General features: G+C 39.5%; 1 protein-coding gene and 1 long non-coding RNA gene across 6 annotated transcripts in view; both read right to left on the reverse strand.

The window, feature by feature from the left end:
• The window catches only part of ZNF521 (zinc finger protein 521), a 230679-nt gene that overhangs the window by 114082 nt on the left and 92296 nt on the right, over positions 1-24301 (reverse strand). For all 5 annotated transcript variants that reach the window (XM_036406813.1, XM_036406814.1, XM_036406816.2 and 2 more), the window contains 2 exons: positions 20506-23858; positions 4191-4275 (listed from right to left, as the gene is read on the reverse strand). In XM_036406813.1, coding sequence (XP_036262706.1) covers positions 4191-4275; positions 20506-23858 — 3438 coding nt within the window. The remainder of the gene's footprint in view (positions 1-4190; positions 4276-20505; positions 23859-24301) is intronic.
• On the reverse strand, positions 14291-17262 carry LOC118701872 (uncharacterized). Its single transcript, XR_004982598.1, has 2 exons — positions 16304-17262; positions 14291-15197 (listed from the first exon to the last, which is right to left on the reverse strand). It is a non-coding gene; the product is annotated as an uncharacterized LOC118701872 (long non-coding RNA).

A 24301-nucleotide genomic window follows, 5' to 3' on the forward strand; every position in this document is an offset into this window, starting at 1 on the left:
TACCATTTATGCCAACACTTTCTAAACCTGTATGAAACCTCTTTTCCCACCCAAAAGCTGGAAACTGTTTCACCCACAAATTTCAATACACACACCAACAGATAGGTCTTAATTTGGCAATCATCCTTACAGGCATCCAAACAAAAGTACATGCCTACATCTAGGTCCAAAATAATGCCAAAACACAGGATGTATTTAAAAAACCCCACATTATGCCTTGCTTTCTTTCTGTTAGCATCCCCTAGCCTTGCCTGACTCAATGTGTAGTTTAAGCTAACACAGGCTCTACTGGATGAAACACAGTGTCTGGAAATGTGTGGACAGATCTGGCAGTCAGAACTGTCAAACTTTAGCTCACTTAATGCAAGCAAGGGATTCCACTTCTGTGCCTCTTTGTCCTCATCTATTCAAAGGAAAAGGCTTCCTGCACCATCCCATCATGAAGATGTTGGGAAGACTGGATTAAATGCTGCAGAACAGTTCTAAAATGGAAAGTTCTGGAAGTAGTAAATGTGTAGTTACTAAAGGAAAGCTGCCCCTACAACATCTTTTTATTACATAACTTGTATAATGTAAATCGCATTGTTGTCAAAGATACTTAAGGTTACACTTCACTGGGTCATTGGCAGATTTTATTTTCCATTAGGTGGTATAATCCCTCTTGTTGAATTGATTGAAATGTATAATAAAATATGAAAAAATGCTATATACTCTCCTAACAAAGAAGAGTAAGAGGCTTTTCAAATAGCCTCTAATCCCTCTTCCCCTGCTAAATGTCTAGTTGAGATTATATTTGATTAGACAAAAACACACACATACATACAACCTAAAAATACCTACCCTCAGTGGAGCTATTTTAGCCAACAAAGTAATTCCAGTTGCCTTATTTAAAAGCCTAAGTTTCACACTGGGGTTTTATAAGTATAGCTTTGCCTCAGTGACCTTCCATAATGCAACTTCTCTCTGTGGATGTTAGCGACATGAGCACAGTTTACATATTAGGATCATGTTCAAGGGGCACAGTGATTAGATGGGACACCATCAACTTCTCCAGGCTTTCAGACTGCATCATGATGTTGAACAGCAACTGTTTCCCTCAGCTGGCTGAGCATTATCTCTGTCAGTGGTTCCCACTCATTTCTGAGTGGAGTTTGGCAGATGACTTTCCACTTTCACATTTGTCCCATGTCCCAGGTACCTCCCCTTTTCTCTTTTCTCTGAATTATGATTGTGGAGTCCTTCAGGTAAGAAGACACTAAACCCATCAATAGCCACAACACAGATAATGGGAACGTTTTACTATGAGAGGAAATAACAGTTCCTGACACTATGCAATGATGTCTGTGAAGGCATTTATTGCCCATACATCTGATCTAGGGATTATCACACCATTTGACTTTTAACTCCTGCTTTGCCACATTAACTTCCCCCTCTCTTGCATTTAAAATCTTTCCTTTCTCTGTGTCTTCCTGAAGCTTCCTTACTTTCCTTTTCCCAAAAAATCAAAGACACTACACCCTGTTCTGCCAATCCCCTACCAGGAAATCAGGGCAAGAAGACACATTTTATCAGATACGTGTAAAAAAGGTAGGGACCAATCTCTTTAGGAAACCATATTTTTTTTGTTTGCTTAATGTGCTGTGTCAACAAGCCAATATTCACTCCAGTGCTTAATCTAATACATTTCTCAATCTACATATTGATATGCATGCAGGTGACTACAGGTATGTATTATATATATTCACACAAATGTGTTTGTGTGCATGTTTTCTGTATTATGTATAAATTCTGTAACAATACCTACAGATGTACATAAACTGAGGCTGGCTAAAAACAGCTTGATGTGACCCCTTGAACCTTTCTTTCTAGACAGAACGTGGTCTTGGAAAAAGGCCTGTGAACAATGATATAAATTAAAGGGGAGGGGGGAGAGTGAAATTAGAAAGATAGCTAAGGAAAAAATCCAATTAGTGGTGAGAAGACTAACAGAATTGGAGATCAGAAATTATTTTTCCTTGCGCTTCGATTCCGAGGTCACATTCAAAACTCCCAGAACACAGATATTCCTTTCACTCCACCCCAACATAAAATCCCCTCGCATTTGCTTAATCGAGGCTACATCATTAGAAGCTGCACTGTTGAGTCTGGCAGTGCAGATAAGAATCTTCCACTGAACACAGATTACCACACGCATGACCGGCAAATCTCCCTGCATGTTTTGCAAGCTCCTTTATTTCACTGGGAAGATTTTATATTAAGCACGTTTAAATCTGTGTCACTATGGTTATGTCATGAAGTAATATCATGCATGATTAGATAGAACAGAGACAAAACAATTAAATATTTTTTTTAAAGATTCTCTTTTCATTCAACCTCATCCAGCTTTAAGAAATTAAACACAGGCAGTTAATAGCTCAGTTTAAGAAAATATGTCTTTTCAGATCTGCAGGCTGAAGTCAGCTAAATGGATTTGTCCTGCTTTACTGACTCTCTCCCCATTTTGCTCCTCCCATTCTGACTCTTTATTAAACTCATCCAGAAAATAGAGGGGAAAATAAATCTGAGTATTTAATGAAATAGGTGAGCTCCTATTCTTAAACTGTGAGGCACCTGGGAAGAGGGTGGCAAGCAAACACATCATCAATTCCAGCATCATCCCTTATAAACAGTGTCCATATTCCCCATCAAGTTTCAGCATCACTATATGCTACAATTAAGAACATTTCAAACACTAGACTCAAATAAAACAGCAGAAATGGTGAATTCTATTGTTAGTAGTACCCTACTTTTAAATTCAATTACTGACACAGATTGAATACTCTGAAGCAGCTGAAATTATCTTCTACCCAAAACCAAAAGATATCAAAACTAAGGCTTAACCTAAGAGGCAAATGGCTTGTCTCCTTTACAAAACCAGTTTCTCATTTCCATTTGTTCATTTTTATGAAAAATGTAAAATGTTTATGCTCTAAATGTGTAACAACTTAAATAAAGTACCCACAGAAATGGGCCATTAAGTTTTGGCAGATAACTTTCTTTTACAGTGCAGCCAAATTGCTAAGTGTTCATGGAAGAAATCTGCATGTTACCTCGAAAGAAAAAAAAAATAATTACCACCAAACTGGAAAGTGGAAAAATCAAGCAAATTCTCTTCTGTTGGATAAATAATTACCAGCTTCTATACCGTATTTTTTGGTCTGTGCTTTGTAAGATTTTCTGCTATTTTAGCAAGAAAACCAGAGTAAGAGAAGCAGTAAAAAAAAATCAGTGGTATCCACCTCTGTTTTGAAAAGCAAAATTCAGAAAAAAGACAAAAAAAAGCCAGGAGACAATCCTGGCAATGTTATCTTATTAGTGAGCAAATGATGTGCTTGATAAATTTAATTGGCTGATAGAACTCTTAGTGCTATTACTGAGTAGTAACCAAATTGAAAACATTATGGGTAAACCTGGGGGAATCAGCAAATAATAGGAAAATATGAATATCAAAGAAAAAGCAGCTTTTGTTTTATTCCAATTTACAACTGTAACAGCTTTGTAAACATCAGGATTCAGGAATTCTAAAAGACCTTTTTTAAATGCTTGTACCTTAAAGAGTGTATTTCATTACCCTATACTACAATTCCTTACTTTTTCAAATAATTTATAGGATTTAATTGTATACAGATACACTCAGGATTTTTTTCCAGACTGCTCAAACATAACAAACAATACTATTTTATGGCCATTTGAATTATTTATGTTTCCTAATGACAAAAACTCACCAGTTTTGATTTTTGTACTGAGGTGCTTGAGAAGTACACAGTAGTGTCATTACCATAATAACTTCTGAAATTAAAACCTGTCTAAAACTCTACGGAAAGCTAACATCCAGTTCATTAACCATTCCTGTTAGTTTGTTTTCAATAATGCAAAAATGATTAGAAGTTTAATTTGCTAATCACCTGTGTTTTGACTGGCAGTGGATATATAATTCTCTGCAGAAGTCTAAACTAGCCCTTGAAGAAAATAAAATATGCTAATGCTTTATCAAGTCTAATAATATTAATAAAAAAATCAATCATGCCTAGGTTAATCATTGATGGATCCACAATTAATTTCTCCTTAACTCTGTTTAATTTTAGAGACAATGGTGATAATGAGTAAGAAAAATGGCTATTTGTCTTTGAGAAATTTTAGTGCTCACTTACCAATCATGTGGTTCGCAACATGAACTTGGATATCCCACTCATTGTAGAAAACCATCTGACATTTGATGCACTGGTAGGTCTTCTTCTAAAGAAACAAGGGTAGATAAAATTTACTCAAACATACAATTGTAATAATTTCATTATAACTCAAAATATCAAGTTCACAGTAGTCATTTAAAGCTCTCAATCAATGCTTTCATTAAGGCTTAATTATTAATATTAAAACAATAACACTCTGCAGGTTATGTAGTACCTTTCATTTGAGTTTTCTGAAACTTGGTAGAGATTGTTGTCAACTTCCTAACTACATGAACACATCAGCATTGCTAAAACATCAGTTTCACACTCATGGAAGCCAAAATGGAATGTGGATGTATGGGATGTAAGCCAAACAACACTGAAATCAATGTGGATCCTTCATTTTACACCAGTGGATTAGATCCACTACAGAACAAGGAAGAAGGCAGGAAAAGAATACAGAAATGAGAATATGCTTCTCTCATTTTCAGTGGGGCTGCAGAATCTCCTCGGCACTACACACTTTAAACGATCCATCAGGCTGCCATTTTTCAAGCAGGAAAACCTCCCATTTAGTCTGGACAAAAAGTCCGTATATCAGGGCATTTGCTTCAATAATATCTATTGGCAAGCCTGTACTAAAACTGGGAAGCCTGACTGGAAACTAGCCAGAGACCATGCCTTCTGGCCACATTAGATTGGGCTTGACTTACTTAAAAATCACGGTGTATACAGCTCAAATTTCATTATAAACTAGGAAATGCATTACTCTGCTCGATTTGGTGCACAGAACATGTTTTTAATTTCTGTCTTGGTGTCTTTCAAAAAAGATCTGCTCTTTCACTTTTCTACAAGGTATATAACTTATCCAAGCCATTTCAACATCCTAAAAATGTAACTGTATTTTCTCTTATTATTTTTCTTGATCTGAATTGGCCAGAGAGTTGATATTGGAAAGCATTGTTTTAAAAGTGAAAACTAAGAGTGTATTCAAAGTAAAGCTATTTTTTCCCTCATAAGACTTAAAATCTGAAGTTATCCAGGCATCTAATGAGACAAGCCAGATTTATAACATTTTTCAACTGCATAATTGTATTATCAAGGACTCAAGTCCTAAGGTAACAGTCCTGAAGAGCTCAGTTCTCGTTTTGAAGGTGCAATATTGTCAAGGTAAGCCCTGAACTGCCACATCAAGGCAGTAACTCAAGAGACACAGATCTTTCTGTACAGCCATAGGCACCTTGCCTACATCAGCAAAAAGAAGAAAAAAACACAGAAAAACACATATTTTTTAAAGAATGTAAAGTCACAGGAAGCTGGCACAGATGTATTAAATTGCAGATTTCCCATATATTAGTTGGAGAAGAAATAGGGTTCACTGGATAATGTGCATCAAAAATACAGCCTCTCTTGTATATATTTAACTTGTGAAGAGTTTTATGCAGCTGGTCTTATCAATTAATTTTTTTTAAGGTGTTGGCTTTTTTTACCTGACTCCAAACAGTAATAAAAACTTGCTGGATTTTTTATCAGCATCTAAATTTAGATGCCCAATACCTGACAGATAAAGTGGCCATCTATTTTGATCTTTCTACTTCAAGCCTGTAGGCAGGAATATAAAGGCTTTCAAGCATATGTTGTTTTGCCTTACCAAGTTAACTGAAAAATTAGTGACTAATCAAAGTCAGCTCTGAAATTAAGTGTTCCTGTGGGCTCCTCTTTACAAATCTCCCATTGCTTCACATACACAGAGGATATTTTAATTTTCTCAACAACAATAAAATGTGCTGCATCTCTTCATGGTGGAAACAACAATAAGCCTTTTTTGCCATTTTTCATTTAAATTAACCTTAGTTTTTCAAAATTTAAGCAAGTTAAATCCTTATGTAGACAACTAAAAATCAATGGACACCAAGAAACCAAATCTGCTTTGACTTAGTGTTACTGTTACTATTGGTAAAGCCAGCTGTTTTTAAAGATAAAATACTTTTTCTCTTTTTTCATTCTTGTGACAATTCTGGTATCATTGGTAGAAAATCAGATTCAGTCTAAGGATTTCCTATTATATGTTGGTAAATTTAACCTTACTGCACTACATGTAGATCTAGCAAAGACCTCTAAATAATGACAGTCAAAATCAACGATTTATTATGCTAAGCTCTTTACAAGATGCTTTTTGATGCTGACATATAGAACAACAATATTGCATAAATAACAATCACTCTCCCTTTTTTAAAAACATTGTTTCCCTTTAGAACTAGTTAGAAAATATTTCTTACTCCCTGATGACTGCCACTATGTATTGTTTATTAGCATACCCCTAGCATTATTCCTGATATGTGACTTTGTTGAAAAACAAAGAAACATAAATGTAATGGCTGGTCTTTTCTCTTGTTAGCAGAGCAATGCAGAGTGTATGTCAAGAAGTGTCAGCAAAATTATGACTGATGTACATAAAGACAACAAATACAAAGGTTGGGGATTTTTTGAAGTTAAATCCTAAAAAGTAAAGTGATTTGACAACAACAAAAAATAATAATTTACTAGCACTTACTAGCCTGTTCAAAATGATCTGACATATTTGCAGAATCACACACAGAGTTTTTCTTTTTATCATGAAGAGAAGATTGTTTTTGTGACTGCTGCTTGATCAAGCACTAGTTCTTTTTTGTTTCCAAGCATACTCTAAAATGTTGACATCAACTTTTATTAGCTCGATAAACACTCATCTCAAAGTGTCTAAACTTGTGCATGATTAAGTTTTCATTTTAAAAGCATACTCAGTAAATTCTATTTACTCCTAGATTTTCAAAGTGATCAAACCCAGTCATTTTAACACCATGTTGAACAAAACCCACATACTTATTTCCATATGTTTCACATTCTAAGGAAGTCTTTGTTTGCTGCAAGTTGCACATTAGTCTCACAAGCTTTGTCAGAACCATGGGACTCATAACTGCTCACAGGAGTTCCTGGGTCCTGATGTGCTTCAGGGCTGATCCCAATTCCCTACTAGGGTGAGATCTGGGGGGAGACCCAGCCCCTCCTTACACTGTGCTCCCAAAAAGGGGAAACCTGAGGGAATAAGACAGAAAAGAACCCTGAGGTATTGCAGCTCCATGCCTCTTGCCTGGATAGGAAGGAAAGAAGCCTTGCAGCACTTGTGTGACACACCACAGAAGAAGAATTGGACTGTGACTCAAGGAGGCATTAGAATTTCTCTCAAGTATCTCCAGCCTTTGCAGTGCAAGATGGCTCTAAACAGAAAGGAGCTCGGGGCTGTGACAGCCATCCTTGCCTTGTCCTGCTCCAGCTGTTTGCAGCAGGGAACTCTTGCTGAGCTCCCTCGCCCCTCTGCCCAAGCCAGCAGCGTGTGGAGGACTCAGCAGGACTGAGCAGGCACCCAGGCCCTGCTGCTCCAGCTCATTGCCCTCAGCATATCCATTCCACACAATGAAGAGTGGTCAGTTAAAGGCACTTACACCCTAACCTGCCACAGCTGCTTTTCCCAAAGGACACCTCTCAGTCTCCTGAGGAGACAGAAGAATGACAATATTGCCATTCTTCCCTACAAACACAGAAAAAAGCTGACATATATTTCCTGTAAGAAAGTAATTTCAAATCAGCAAGGGTGGGCCACAGAATGCTCTTGCCAGTACATTCCTGTATGGACTCAGACAGGACCAGTTTAGTAAATGGAGAAGATACAACATGTTCTAAACTGTGCTGTTTTGCAAAAACTACCAAGGATTTGTTCCAGAGGAGAAAGGCACATGTGATTAAGAACGTGGTTAAACTTTTCCCTACTACTACTACTGTTATTATTATTGTTATTATTATTATTATTATTATCACCTAATCTTTTAATAAAAACTCTCCAATCAGCAAGCCCATAATCCTTCACTGAACCCCCTCCTGTCAAGAACTTAAGTGCCAACTTGTCTCCTCCACGCTGAGTGTAAATCTGAGGCCCAACTCATTCCTGGGGCTATTCAAAATCACTGTAGAAGAATAACTGCTTGGACAAATGTCTCACAAGACCACTGGGTGCCTGTTGCATTCCTGTTTTCACAACCATTTTAAAGGCTTCCAGCATTCAAATCTTCCCTGTGACTTCATTTAAAGAGCTCTGGATTGGGCATATGCATGTGTCTCCCTAACCTTTTGAATAATTAATGTCACCTAGACCTTTAATTATTGTCCCAATCCTCACTTACCCCTCTGCAGTTTTCTGAATTTATTTTCTATAAAGGTGCCCAGTGTGTCCATGTCATGTGAAATGAGACTTTGCTGCTTTTATAAACAGTCCAAAAATACAAACTTTCAATTGGTACTTCAATTCTGTGAACAGAATTTTATTTGCTTTGCTTTTATAAATAAAGCAAAACAACTAATAACCACACTGCTAGAGGATTTACAGTTCTATTCAGAAGTGCTTCAAAAGTATGCAGAAAATACTTCTGAGTAGACTTTTGTGCCCTCTGACTCTCTGAGGTACTGATACATTCTTTCTTTTTTTCTATTCCCTAGCTTCATTATATTACTTGAAAATGAACTGCATATGCTACTTATTGGCTCATGCTCCACCTCCTTGTCAAAATCATTCAGCATTTTATCACTTGCCTATTTTGTTCTGACATTTCCCCAGTTTTGTACTATCAGGGAATTTCATCACCTTACTACGTATTCTTTCTTCCAGCCTACTGATATGCTGCATAAGTTCAACAAAATTGGGGCAAATAATGATTCTTAAGGCTTTCCATTATTTACGCCCCTCCAAACCAACCTGCTTCAATTCACAAGACTCCCATGCTTTCTGTACCCAAGATCGTCTTTCTTTTCTTTTTTAATCAAAGAAAGTATCTCTCCCTACGCCGCACTTATTCACCCAACAGATTAGTCTTTTGTGCTATACCATTTCAAAAGCTTTGCTAAAATCCTGGTAAATCATGTTTATAGGCTTCTCTGTCAGCACTTGTGGCTATTCTCTAAAAATACTCTTTATTGAAAATTTTAAGCGTGATCCTCCCTCTGTGAATCTTTGCCTTCCGTCCTTCATTAAATCAAAACTTTCTTCTATGGTGTCTTTGATTAGCCTTCCTCTTCTGTTCCTCACAGTTTAAATCAAGCTCACAAACCAGTAACTTCATGCATAAGCCTTATATTCCCTGTTAAATGTTTGTTTAGTGGCCTTTTCCCCGGTTGTTGATGCTTCTTCTTTTAAAGACTGCAAGTTTATCTGCTTAATGTTTCCTTTTATCTTCAGCTGCTTTCACTGAGAATTTTGGAATGGATATTTTTGTAAGTAATTCATTGTGTATTATACTCCATTATATTACCTCTAATCTGTACTTCATTCTTCTCCATGGGGAGGAGATGCCACTAGCTCAACGACAATGCATTTGTTTAACAGTACTGCTTTCCTTGATTACATATACCATTTCTGGATCTCCTGTACCCATGCCCCTTTTAACTGAATACCTATTCCCTATATGAAATAACCAAAATATCACTTATAGCTTCTAATGCATGGCATCTACAGTCTTAGGCTTGCAGGCATCCCTGGTTTGTTCTCTACTCCTTTCACACTTCTCTTCCTTGCCTGATCAAAAATGGGTTTGATGTGTACCTGTTACCCCACTGATAACCTCCTGTTTACACCTAATTACATAATTTGCCCTTGTCACACTACTGAAGGGGACTTTCAAGGCTTTTTCCCCTCAGTTTTAGCACAGACTGAATGTATGGATCAATAACAGAGCTGAGACAACCTGCTGTTGCCAAAAAAGAGTGACACCACACTTCTCACATCGTCTAATTCCCTTCTCCCATCAGTCATTCACTCAGTTTCCCTCACCTAGAGGGTGGAGTTAATTCAACCTTTTACACTGACAGAAAAAGAACCTGACAAGAGAAAGTGAACAGCATCCAAAAATCATATGAAAATAACAAGTTAAGACACTTAAAACTTGCACACTAACTACAGCAATTTGCCAGTGCTAACTCCTAATGCTGCCAGCTGATTTTTTTACATCATTATTTTATTAAGCATTAACAGTGTGCTTGGCCCTTCGTGATACACAAGAGCAACCACGGTCCTAGCTTTGTCTATTTAGCCATTTTTCATCAGAGTTCAGATTAATTTTGACAGTACCTTAATTAAGGATTTCTTTCTTACCTTCCTGGATGCTTATTTTGTCAACCTTAAGCTCTTAGAAAACTAAGCATATGTTAGCTAGTTTCACTGCATAGTTAGTTATTTATCTTGCTTATGGGGCACTGTCATCTTCCTTTTTTCTTTTTAATTGACTAATCACCAACTCTTGTAATTGCTCACACAAAACCCTTTAATTAGTATTTCCTGATTACTTTTAAAAACATGTTCATGGAGATTTTATGAGTATTTTTCTGTTCTGTTTTGGTTTATCAGGGTCTAAATTATAACAGAGTCTGAGTGTACATGCCTGTGGAAAGAAAACAGTCAATCCCATAAGGTAAGCAAAATGGAAAGAAACATTATTTTTCCTCATTTCTTTCATTATGGTTACTTATTGCATACACAAAATATATTGAGTCAGAAATACAAATGTTCATTCATGTTAGCAGCCCTTACTTTATTCTGCTTGAATTCATGGTCTGCTGTTCTGTCTTTCACCTTTATTCTGGAGTCTGTATTTAATCATGTCTGTCTTCAATGTCTCTTAGTTAAAAACCTTTTCCTCCCCTAGCTGACGAAGAGCATTAGCTTGCAATGTCTCACATCCCTGCACAGAAAAAAACACATCTTGCCACATTTAAAAACTGCATCTCTTCCCTTTGAGATCTCTAATCCTTTAACTCTCTCTAGGCCTTTCAAACTCAGTACTGAAGTGAAATACCTGTCAGAAAAGTAACTCTAAAACCTGGCAGCACATGGTTGTATTTTTATTTTCTGTCTCAATTACTTCATATTAGGCTTGTGTAATTTATGAATACAAGCAGCTTAAAGTACTGTGAATTTGAATTGGGATCTAAAAAACAAATATAGTTCTTTCTGTCTTTCTGTCTGAGGGTCTGATCCTGGGTGAGGCTGAGTCTCTGAGCAGTGCTCAGGAATTTGGAGCTGTGTCAGGAACTGAACTTTCTGTCAGCATCCCCACCCCTTTCTGTCCCCTAACATTGCACTTAAAACCAAAGGCAATGAGACCCTCTGAAGCCCTAGAGCTGTTAACCCATCCAGAGGCATCCCAACACTCAGCATCTGTGTCAGATCCACTGTGTGGCCACAGACATTGAGGAAGAACTATGACCAGCATCACACTGATAATTCTGCAGAGGAAGTGGCACCAAAGCAAAGGCAATAGAGTTTGACTTGGCAGGTCTGAGATTCAGAAAGCTGATATTCTGGGTAAGCTGATATTTTTTTCCCTTTTAAAGTTGGGTTTTTTGCTTTGTTTTTTAAAAAAGGCATACTGAGACAGACTGTCATTCAATAAAGCCACTACTTTCTTCACCAACAATCAGCAACAGATGTAGGCCAATAAAATTAATAGTTTGCAAGTACGCACAAGAGAATACTCTTGTCTCTTTTCTCCATCACAGATTTTGTAAAAGCTCTCTGGATTTTAACAGAAAGGCAAAATCAGGAGCTTTTTATATACCTTTTTTTTTTTTTTTGTAATTTCAACACTACAACTGCTTTTCTCCCACTCTGTGGAGAATTAATGCTGATTAATTTCACTTTCCAAAGTGTGACTCAGGACCCTCCCCCTACCCTTAATTGTCCACTTTTAACTCAAACTGAATTCTGCACTATTACTTACCAAGATAATTTAATCCTACAGAATAGAACTTGTGCTCAAAAATATGCAACATTAATATTAATGTACAAACAGAAATATATTACTCATACATAATATATAAGAAATTAATTTTCATTGAAGTATCAAGAGAAGGAGTAAACCCCTTAGATCCTTCTCATGCAATTAGCTCTGCACTTGGGGAAGTCAATGGGACTTCACAAATGAGGGCTTCACATGATAACATGGCCAAGACTGGGGTTTTAAAAAGGCACTACAAAATATGCCATGAGCAGAGTCCTGCAATCATATTGCTGTGATTTTGGTTCTACCCTCCATGGATACACTTAGGCCACATCAACGTGAACAAATACACTGGTGGCATCTGAGCTGGCACACAGCTGCTGACACTGCAATGACGCTTGACTGTGTGCCCAGCTGAAAAACCTCCTCTGGGGCAGTGCAGCTGCCCAAGGAAGTGGTGTACCAGCAAAACAAGCACTCTGCTCAGCCACTCTTCAACACTACCCACAATGATTTGTGTCTAACTGGCTTTTCTTCTGTGAAGAAATACTTGGTCTCCTCTGAGGGAATTAAGGGAACTTCACAGAATTGCCTCTGTCCTATTTCATAATCTTTTACTTTCACATTAATTCTTAAAACACCAGCAGCTCCTCTTAGGTACATCCTGTAAAAAGTTAATGTCTTTTTACATGGGGTTTCAGTCTACCATTTTCCTATCTTAAAAAAAGGATTGCAGAATTTGTTTCAGAAGCAGAATGCCATACTTCTAGGTTTGAAGGACTTCACCCACTCAACCACCATCATACAAACCAGCTGTGAAGCAGGGAGCATATGAGAAATGAGGAACTAGGTTTAAGACTGATAGTTTGGGAAAATTGCCAGGTGATGCAGACAGTCCCTGCCTAGGCCTGTGAGAGAAGCACCAAGCAGAACAGGATCAATTACAAGCTGGCCACTGTCTGGGATGTTTGCAAGGATTTGTAAGCAGACAGCTATGTTCCTATAGGTTGGCCCTAAACCTATTTCAGCCATAAGAGCAGAAACCAAGAGGACTGTTGTAGTAGTGGTAAAGCAAACACAGAAGGAAATCTGGAAACTTGAAGTCTCAGATCATTCCTTGTTGGTGAACCACCCAATTTCCTCCTGGAAAATGTAGAGAGAAAGAGGTGGCCTTCCAGATATGAAAAGCCATTAGATGTGCCTTTTTAGACAGAATGCTGTGAAACATCTGAATAATAAGCAGAAAACAGAGGAAATGTATCCCAACACAGGACACCAAAACTGTGGACATATAATCAAAGGGGATAAATAGCTCCATTCTCTTTTACCTCCCACCTTGCTTTTGAGTACACAAGCAGAAAGTCACTTTGAAATGGCTGCCTTTCTAAGTGGCTGTATTTCTAAGACACTCTTCAAAGGCATTTCACAGGCATTAAAAATAATTCCTAGAAGTGCACATTATTATTGGTAGGACTAAACTGAGATGCTCAGTATCAGGAAGGGCCCTGCCCTTTTATTCACTGACTTATGGAGCCATATACCAGCAATAAAGGTTTATCCACCAAGGAACAACAGGGTAACATCAACATACATCTCGTAGATGGGCCCAAAGATGGGTAGAAGCCACAGAAGAACACAATGGTTGAGGCTGATCTCTGGGGATCCTCTGATCCAGTCCTCCTGTTCAAGAAGGGTCACCTAGAGCCATGCCACATCCAGATGACTTGTGAGTATCTCAAAGGGATACACAATCTGTCTGGGTAACCTCTGCCAAGGCTTAGTTGCCCTGGAAGTGTTTCCTGATGTTCAGAAGGAACCTCCTGTGCGTCCATTTGTCTCCTCTGCTTCTTGTCTTAGAATGTCACACGGTGAGGGTGGATGTTAGCAAGAGACAAATCTCTGCTGTCATACTCAGCAAAACATGCTGTATAAAATAGTACAGGTCATATTTATCCAGTAATATGTAATATAGTGCAGGAAACAGTATAAACAAAGTATGGCTTTGGCAGGACAAAAAGGTATCTCACAGTTTTGAACCACCAAGCATAAAATCAACTATCTGCTATCACAGAGCTCTGGCAGGTCAAAGAACAGTATCCTTTAATAAGATACTACATGTCAAGTGGTTTTCTTATGTTCATTTTGTATAACTTCGTGAAACAAGCAGTACTGGGGCTACATACCCATCTTAAATTAATGGTTAGCCCATTTTATTTCCCTCATGACAGAGTAACAAATCTGGGTGTTATCTTTGTTGTACAAGACAAAAAAATACACACATCATATATAACAACTTTATTGAGGAGTGGTGAAAAACAGTTCTCATGTACAGTCACTTGAGAAGCTGGCCTGTGTGTCTCACAAAGAGCAGATCATAGTTTCCTCCTATAGCTTCATGTCTTGTGTTCACTTGACTTTTGCATATAAAACAGCTATAAACTTCAGCTACTGCCATCTTCCTGGTTTGGATCTCTTAAAAGCCTCTCTCCTATTTGGATTCTGTTGCCTGCTGGGTCACCTCTCTTCCCAAATATTGTAACAACTTCATAGGCTTTGAGATTACTGTTAATCTATGAATTTTTCCCCTGAAATTGGCCAAGAGTAGTCCAAAAATAAGAGGTAGAAGTCAGAAAATCCCCTAGAGGTCTGCAAACCAGCAGACAAATGGAGATATGTAATGACTTCCTGTGTCTTGTTCCTAAAGATGATGAGGCTAGAAAATTGTCGGAAATTTCTTCTAGTTTCTACCCAGTTCTGAGATCAGAATACAAACACTCATCACTACTGTGATTCTCCTGTGGGGCTGTGCAGAAATTGTGGCATTCCATACCAGCCAGTTGGCCAGCAGGTACAAGTACAGGGAAAGCCCCAAAAGGACAGCGGGCTGCACAGCTGAGCTGTGGGAGCATACACCTCATGGATGTTTTGTCTCATAAAGCTTTGCTGAATCTACATCTGCCCTCTCTAGAGATCCTTAAGGGCTCCATCCACATTCCCGTGGCCCTCTATGGTTCTTCTGTGTTTCTTCAAGCACACATTCCACCCCCCAACCCTGGTTCATTTTAAGGAAATCTTGGTTTAGTGCTCTTGAAAATTTTGGAGAAAACATGTTATCTTTTCATCTTCTCCTGCAAAGTCTTCCATGAGTGTGAAGAAGACGCCTCTCCAAATTCCCCATCTGAAGCCTCTGGCAAATAACAAGACAGACAAATAGCATTAGATTTTAATGATCAGTGGACAGGAAACTAAGAAAATTCACTACAATTTTCCCCCTTGCTTCTGTTCAGCAGCTCCCAGCCAACATATGGCCTTCCTTTCACAGACTGAACTCATGGTGTGTGTGTGAGGTGAGAAGTTTGAAGCCTAACCTTGGTAGGATTTACAGCAACAGGATAATAATACAATCCTTGTAAAATTCAAAGAGGATCCTCATGGCTCACCACCAGACAAAGAGAAGAGAAATGCTTAAGCTGGACCTTATCAGCCAATTCCTGGTCGTGGCACTAGCAGAAATTAAAGCATAGTGCAAAGTGGAGGTGGCCTACTGTGGCAAAAAACCCAGGCTAGCCCTTCCTAAGAATAGATATGGTCACACTTTAAATAATACTTTCCTGAAAGCAGTGTAAAAATGATGCCAGAAGACAAAACTGGTATTTTTAGTGAACTCATTTTGAAACTCCAGAAGCAGAAAATATGTTTGTCACAGATTAGTTCCACAAACTATTTCAAAGCCAAATCTTTGTGCCAGCAACAAACCTTCTTCACCTTTTTCTGTCCCTGGATCCAAAATACAGCATGAAAATAACTTGTTCTGAGCCTGGATTCACTGACAGGAAACCCAAGGCACTACTTATGTTTACATTACAAGTTTATGTGCTTATTCATAAAAATCCTGTAGTCAGAATGATCAGCTTGGATTGCTGATGAGGAGGATTATTTTAATTTCTTTATGTATTTCAATTAAATGTGTGAGTATAGATTTCAGTGCATTTTTTCAGTTAAAAGCACTGTGATTTATATTGCTAAAATGCTATTGCTTGCCCTGCCAAAAGCATGCATCTGGGAACATTTCTGGGTTGCTTACAGTCTTTTCTCTCTTCTTTCTGCCTCTGACTGCCAGTGCATGCTGTTGAAATAAACCAGTTACTTCAAAAGGCAGCTCCTATTTTTTGTCTTTGTGGGTCTGGCAGTGTTTTGAGAAGTGGGGGGAAGAATAGTAAGAGAATAAAGGTAGATTCAGAGCCCATGAATAAATAAAGAGGAAAAAAAGTAATGACAAAAGAGTACACCTACCTGAGCTCCATTCTTTCTCCCAGGGCGATACCGTTTCTGGATTCATCTTAAGTTGGAGAAGTTGAGTTTCAAGGAGCCAACAGCTCTCCACAGCATCTGAATTTTGTAACCCCCATCTCTGCAAGCTCATCGTCAGACTGCACTTTCATGGCTCCTTCCAGAACAGTGCTGTGATGTGCCGGTGTCCCCTGCTGTGGCATGCCCATCCTGGCATACAGCTCTGCACAACCACAACAGGACAGAAGAGCAGCCCCAGATTCTGCTCTCCAGCTGGTGTGACAGTTGCAAGCTCTCTCCTTTGTCCAGCATTTTTGATACTCTCTGAAATAGTGAGTTTCTGCAAATCTTTTGCCACACCTAAATAAGCATCTTCGCTCCTGAAATGATTTGGCCGTGTACTCATGCTGCTTCTTCTCTCCTCAAGACCAGAAAACCCAGAGAATTCTTGTATTATTAATGAAGGACTGTCTGCATTGCCACAGGTAATACAGTATTCACATGAGCTTCACATTCATGGAACAAAGTGATACAGAAGCAATTACGCTTCTACTCTGAAAGTCACCAACAGGACCCCAAACTGAGCACAGTTGCACATGTGGATGCTCTACCATAATTCAGTTTAGACATTAAACTGTGTGTGGAAGCTGGAGTCCATTCCCTCCTCCCTGCCAGCTAAGAAACAGACAATATAATTTATTGCAATATTATGCTGGTGTGATTCAGCAAGTACAGAAGTCTTGCAGCTTAAGAAGCAAGGGCACACTTTCTGCTGAGTCAAGAGTTCTCTCATTAGGTGCCTGACAGGATAATAAGGAAGAATAAGAGAGTCAAGGCCACACAGATTTTCTTGAACAGATTTTCATCTTACAAGGGCTTTACAAAAACTGTATTGTAAGTAAGCATGGAAACACACTTTTCAGGAAATATCTATTTTATATTCTGAATAAGGAAAATGAAGCAGAAATGTTCAAGCAGTTTTGGCCAAGTCAGCAAAGCAAATGAGTGACAGAAAAAGGTCTAGTTCCCAATTCACCAGCATACCAGACCTTGTTCTCTCCTTTTACACAGTAACTATCACTGAGGTTATCACCCTAGCCCAAAAGTGTGCTTTCAGTGTGATTCAAGATCTTTACAAGAAATCTAAAACCAGCTGAATCCAGCACCTCATTAAAGCTCAAAGATTAACTTGCAGATCTAACATTTTAGAGCTCTTTCAAAAGCTGCTGTTCATCTGTCTGTGTGATAACTTATGGGTACTAGATTCAGCAGTGTGATGGACTTAATGAGTTCTGACCTGCTCCTTGACTCGTTGCAACCAATGATGAGCACTAGTCATAATTTTCTATCCCAACCAGAAGGTAACTTTCAGTGGAGATGATTCAGGTCAACATTTTTCACTCAGCAAGTGGGGTGAGCTCAGCAGGTGACAGCTCAGCTGAAGACATTATACTGTGGTAAGGTAATTGCACTCTACCACATCACTGAGAACAGACTAAAAAGGGAAATTTTCTAGTTCAACCATGAGAATACACAGCAAAGAATCTAGAAGTGACACCTCCAGTGCGATCTTTTATCCTAAAAAGGTATTTTCAAATATTCTTATCATTGAAATCTCTTACTGAGTAAAAAGGGGTATTCAGCAATATTAATGGTCTGACAACTCATCTCATTTATGCAAGATACCTATTTTTCTTGCCTTAGGAGTGAAATACTCTTTATATATAGGTTGAAATCTTAAATCACGTGACTCTCAATAATGCAAATGAAACTTTCACTCCTTGATATTATTAATACTGTTTGGTGAAAATTTCCTGAAAAATTGCATGTTTAAGTAGCTGCCTTCAACATCCCCTTCAGTTCAAGAAACATCCTTCCAGTGGAGTATGACAGCCAGTGACTAATAATAAATTTTAATAATCCATTTTTTTGAATTGTTTATGTTATATGCTTATGTTTTTACTTCCCTCAGTCTGGACATTCAATCTATATTTTTAAACATCTGCACATTCCCACTTTAAATTTTGATTCTCATTGCTACATAGCTTGCATCACTAGAATTTGAACCAGTAATATCTGCTAGAAAAATTAATTATCTTTCAGGATTTTACAAACGTGCATTTATGGTTTCCAGAACTACTAATGCTCTATGAGGAATTTGATAGCTTTGTCTTCCCATGAGAAAAGAATCTGAAAGTCTACATGACTATGTGGACACCAGAACCATAGACACTGAAAATTCAATTTACATCCTCAGAATGGAGGTGGGGGGTAAATGCTGATTTGAAGGAGACAAATGCTATTCACAAATGTGTAGTTAAAAAAGCTTTTTCATCTTAGATACACTTTTATATAAAAATCAAAAGGATTAAGAAGAGGAACATGATGCCAATTAGCAGTATAACTAAGAACTTGGATTATACCTGATGCAATACAGGAAGATTCACTAATGATACTGAAGGTAACTGATCTTATATCACCACAAAGGACTCTCAAATCTCTTTTTGTCTAGTTTACAAGCAAGAGAAAGACAAATTGGTAGCATCTTAGCATGGTAACTGACTTAACACATGATTCTGATTGTGCTTGAGGGAGCAGGAATTGGCTTCCAACATGACTGGGAAGAGGGATTTCATGTAGTCAGTCGACGCAAGATGACAGAAACAGAAACCAGGATGACTCTGAACCTATCAAAACATGCAGCTGGTAATCCTGTTGTTCCGACTCAGCAGCAGTGAGATCATCAGTGACCTAAAACACAGCTAATGAGAGGCACTCCTCTTCCCTCTTCTTTAAAAAGATGCTTTTCCTTAGACCTCAGGTTTTCAGTCTTACAGCCTTCCATAAGTTCCACACCACACCTCATCCTCAGGTGTCCCCTACCACCAATGAGCAAACTGGGGATAAAGTTATGAAAGCACAGGGCCTTTCCCTGGGAGGTGCAGCCTGCCTGGTACTTCATCCTGAACTCTCAGCTCCAATTCTCTCTTCATGGCACTTGAGGCTCTGTGCTACCTCAGTGTCCTTCTCCCAGCCTATCTTCATCTACATTCTCAGAAGCTCCATCAATACTTACCTCTTGGTCCACGTGTGCTGGTGTATCCTCACTCTTCCCTCTCTGCCTCCCTCCTGCCCTCCAGTTTGCACAACACTCTTGGACGACATGCTGAGAGATGTCTTTCCCAACAGATGGGCTCACAAACAGGGAGTGAAGAAGGTGAGGGAGGAGCAGCAGCTCCCTAGCCACAGGGTATCCATACACATTCACAGCAATGGCTTACACCATGTTTGTATCATTATAGGCTAAAAGCTTTCTTGAAACAAAAGCTGTTATTTCTTAAATTTTGCTTGTGCTGTGTTTTTAGACTTCCTGAATTATAAGATGCAAGATACCATACTTAAATATTACCTCTAAGTCATTCTAATGGTAACATTTCTGAAGATAAAACTGATTCCCTTCCCTCAGTACACGACCCCCTTACCTCCCCACATACAGGTGTCATTACTTGGTCACTGGTGACTGAGGAAGCAGATTAGATCTTTCAAGAGTTTGATATGTACTTTCTAGGTTATGCTGCATGACAGAATTTCAATCATTAGGCACTAGGTGTTTCAGTGACTTCAAAATGTTCTTCATCAGGAATGGAAAGAAAAAACCAAAGAAATCACATCCAAAGGACTGATTTCCCAATTTACCTTAGGCTAGCATTGCACTTCTACTTAATCAAAATATGCTAGAAGAGGGGGAAATGAAAGTCTACAGCACAATTAACAAAAATACCCTCAGTTTGTTGCTCACAAATATTTTCTAAAAAATCAACCCCTTATGTGAGCATTTTGGCTCACTGTGTCTACTCCTCTGTCATTAATGCTCTCTGCCGTAAGCACAACTCCTAGCTGGGGATTCCAATGCGTATGGGAGCTAGGATAAGATTCCAGATCTCAGTTGTGCTGGCATGAAGATAAGTCTCCTCAGTGATACAGAAGACAATATCCTAGGGAGACTGGAATAAGTCCTATTCCACAAAATTCAATCCAAGATGTAAGGCATATCAAGCAGCAGGTAATTACTAGCTAATGGCTGTGGATGGAAATGTAACATGGATCAGCCTAAGCATTTCATGACAAGTGACAAGACAGCTTGAAAAAAGGGAGATTTTTTCCAAAAGGATGGAAGGTGTCAAGAGCAAAGAAAAAAGGGTTACCTCTTCAGTTTGGGAGGGGCTGATTCTAGGCATTGGAGATACTTGTGGTGTTTTCAGCTGTGTACTGTTGCTGTCTGGAACAAGCTCTCTGTGGATTGACTGAATATGGTTTTGGAGCTCAGTTTCTGATTCAAACTTTACATTGCAACTAGAACAGCGAGTCTTCAGTCCCCCTGCCTTGCTTTTGTTCTCAATGGAACTCAAGTTCTCATTTTGGCCCATGCCTTGTCTGTTACTGCTTGAAGGGATGTTGACACTCGGACTACCACTTTTACTGAGATTAACACAGCTAGCACACAGACCATATGGCAGACCGTTGATGTCAAGTTTCACTAAATCCTGTTTCGAACGGAATTCCTTCAGGCAAGATGCACACTTGTACAGTTTCTGGAGATGCTGTGCACGTCCCGTGGACTGCACAGCAGAACCATTTCCAGTTTTCTGCATGTGGAACGTGCCATGGATTTTCAGTTCCAGCGTGGAGGTCACTGTCTGCATGCACACCACACAGCGGAACCCCGTCAAGGAGTTCCTCAGGTCAGGGTGCATTTGGCAATGCTCTAAAAACTCCTCCTCACTCTGGAGGGGCATCTTGCAAATCCTGCAGTTTCCAGTGTCCAGGCTCTTACTATGTGTGACCTTATGTTCAGTAAGAGTCAGAAGAGACGGAAACCGCTCGCCACAGATTGGGCACATATAGTGTTTCACTGGTCCCAAGTGTGTCTGCATGTGCTCTCGAAGCCCATTTTCAGAGAAGAATGTTCGAGAACACACATTACACTTGTAATTCCCTTTAATGAGCTCAGCCTTTTTCTTCACTATGGCGCTTTCTCCAGGTCGAATGTTGTGGTCTCGCAGCTGGTGATTCTGCAGGAGAGTCTCCATAGTGTAAGCTGCACCACAAATGTCACAGCCATACATAGGTTCAGATGTGTCCACATCTTCTTCACTGCCATCGTGGCTGTTATGGGACTCCTGGCTATTTGTCAACAAGGTCTGCAGTTCCACTTCCTCTTTCTGAACTTGCTCAGATGCCCCATTAGTTCCACAGTTTGGAGTTTTTGTTTCAAAAACACAATGTTTTTCCCTCAAGTGCTTTTCCAGCAAGATGATAGCATGGAAAGCCTTGCTGCAGAACTTGCAGTTGTACTTCTTGCTGTGCGTAGTGATGTGGCACTGCAGCTCCACCTCCGTACCAAAGGATTCACCACAGAAGATGCACTTGTGTACTTTGCCTTGGTTCTCCAGGTGGTTGTGCTTCACATGAAGCTGTAGGTCAGTCTCGTTGCGGAAATCCCAGTTGCAAGATGTACATCTGTATACCTTCTTCTCATTGCTGTGCTTCACAGCCAAGTGCAGCTGAATGGAGACTTTGGAGTCAAAAACCTCTTGGCACAAGGTGCAGCGGAAGAACACGAATGTATGCATGTCTAGTAGGTGTTTCTGCAAGTCATCCACAGAAGTAAACTGCTTGTCACAGCTTTCACAGATGTAGTAGGTTGAGGTGATCATGAAATGAATGGTAACATGCTTCAGCAGTGACTCCTGATTTGGAAATTCCTTGTTGCACTGAGGGCAGGTCAGTTTTGGCAGGACAGTATCAAGGTGTGTTTTCAAATGAGTCTGAAAACCATCCAAGGAAGTATACTTAGCACCACACTGATTACAAATATATTCCCCAGCAGGACGAGGAGGAGCACCTCCAACTGCCTGCATCATCTTTAAAGAGGTCTGCTCAATGGCTACAGGAGATAATGGACTCATGGCTCTGGACTTTTTCCCATTGTGGATGTAATTCAGCGCCAAAGGAATGTTCTTATGGTTCTCCTTGATATGCTTGTTCAGTTTAAGAACACTATTAAATATTGGAGAATTGGTACAGTAAGAACAAGAATACACTTCCACCACTGGATCTTTTGGAGTTCCGAGCACAGGAGAACCAAAACGGGAACTGCTAAGATCACAATGGACTTGTCTAATATGCTCTTCCAGGGAAGAATCTGTAAGAAATCCCATATAGCAATGGGGACAAAAGAATGCATTACTGTCCTTAGCAGCAGGGTTGGCAAATCCATGAGAACATCGGATGTGTTCCTGAAGGGTGTTGAGGTCATTGAACACTTCAGAGCAGAAGTTGCACTGGTAGACCATGGCAGGCATGGTAGAAACAATCAGTGCTGGGTCTGGAGCTTCATGGACTTGCTTAAGATGTTCATTCAGATTGTAGAGAGATGGCAATACCTCCAAACAATACTGACAGATATGGGCTTGTTCAGGTTTATCTAAATGCATAGTTTTCAGGTGTATCTGCAAAACTGCAAGGCTGGAAAACAACTGTTTGTTGCAATAAATGCAGCTATAAGTAACTTTTGCCTGCTTACTTGAAGGACCAGTGATATCTGGCACTTGCTGAGCTGCCCGCTTCCTTCCACGACCTTTTGGTATAGGAGGAGCCGTTTCCACCATTGTTGAGCTATCCACCGAGAGATTTGAATCTGGGGTAGTGCTAGAGACTGATGTGTACCCCACAGTTACCAAAGACGGGCTGTTGCTGTGGTTGCACGACTCTGGCTGCTGGTGACTGTCCATGTGGCTGTACAGCTCCTCCACAGTGTGAAAGTTCTCAGAGCAAATGCTGCATGAATTCTTCTTCTCACCATTATGAGCCTGCTCCATGTGATTTACTAGGGACGTTTCCTCTACAAAGAGTTCATGACAGTAAACACACTGAAGAGCAGATCGGTCTTCATTAGGGGAACACTCAGGGTGACATTCTGCAATGTGCTTCTGAAGATCTTCAGGAAAATCAAAGCCTTCTTCGCACTGACTGCATTTCTGAGTGTCTTTCATTTTCCAGTCCTCCATCCGGGAAGCGGACTGGGAGCCATCTTTGTTCCTCTCGTGAACCTGCATGTGTCCATGCAGTGAACTAGAGGACAGGAACCCACGTCTACAAATGGCACACTTATATGGCTTGTTGGACGTATGAGTCTTTAAGTGAATTTTAAGATGATCGCTCCTTGAGAACGCCGCATCGCACTCACTGCAGTGATACTTCTTGTCGCCCGTATGGAGCTTTATGTGGCGGTCCCTGCTCCGTTTGTGTTTGAAGAGGCGGCTGCAATACGTGCATTTGAAAGGGAGCTTGTCACTGTGACTCTGCTCGTGGTGCTTTAAGTAGCTGAGGCGGCTGAACGACTTGTCACAGAACTGGCATGGATAGGGCAAACCTGGGCCTCCTTCCTCTTCTCCAAAATCACAGCCTTCTCCATGGCTCGGGGAAGTCTGATCCTTGCTAGAAGGCGATGATGCTGGCCATGAGCAAGAGGGGTCATCCTCAACATCCACTCCGTCTGAAATGAGAAAGAAACATGCCCACAAGCTTAATCCCAAGAGTAAAGAGGAGCTAGGAAATGCATACGAATAACGCAGGACTGCTACTCCTAAATAGCTAAAACACTAAACTCAGACATTTCTTACACTGATATCAACAGTTTCAAGACCACATTTATTTTTCTCATACTGTAAAACATTAGAAGTTATTAAATAGCTCTGTGCCTATATTAACTTTTTATTGCTTTTTTATCATTCTTTCTCAGTTGCAGGATATGTGTTATACATTGACAATTTTATTAAAATGCAGATTTTAATATATTTAATGTTTCTTTTGTATCCATTGTAAAATTATTTGCACATTATGTGAGCATCTGAAGAGTCAAAGGAAAGGAGAAAATATTACAGGAATGCTTTAAAATGAATACAGTCAACCCACATGCTGAATATTTACTGAAAAGAT

This window comes from Molothrus ater, chromosome 1 (assembly GCF_012460135.2).
Source record: "Molothrus ater isolate BHLD 08-10-18 breed brown headed cowbird chromosome 1, BPBGC_Mater_1.1, whole genome shotgun sequence".
NCBI lineage: Eukaryota > Metazoa > Chordata > Aves > Passeriformes > Icteridae > Molothrus > Molothrus ater.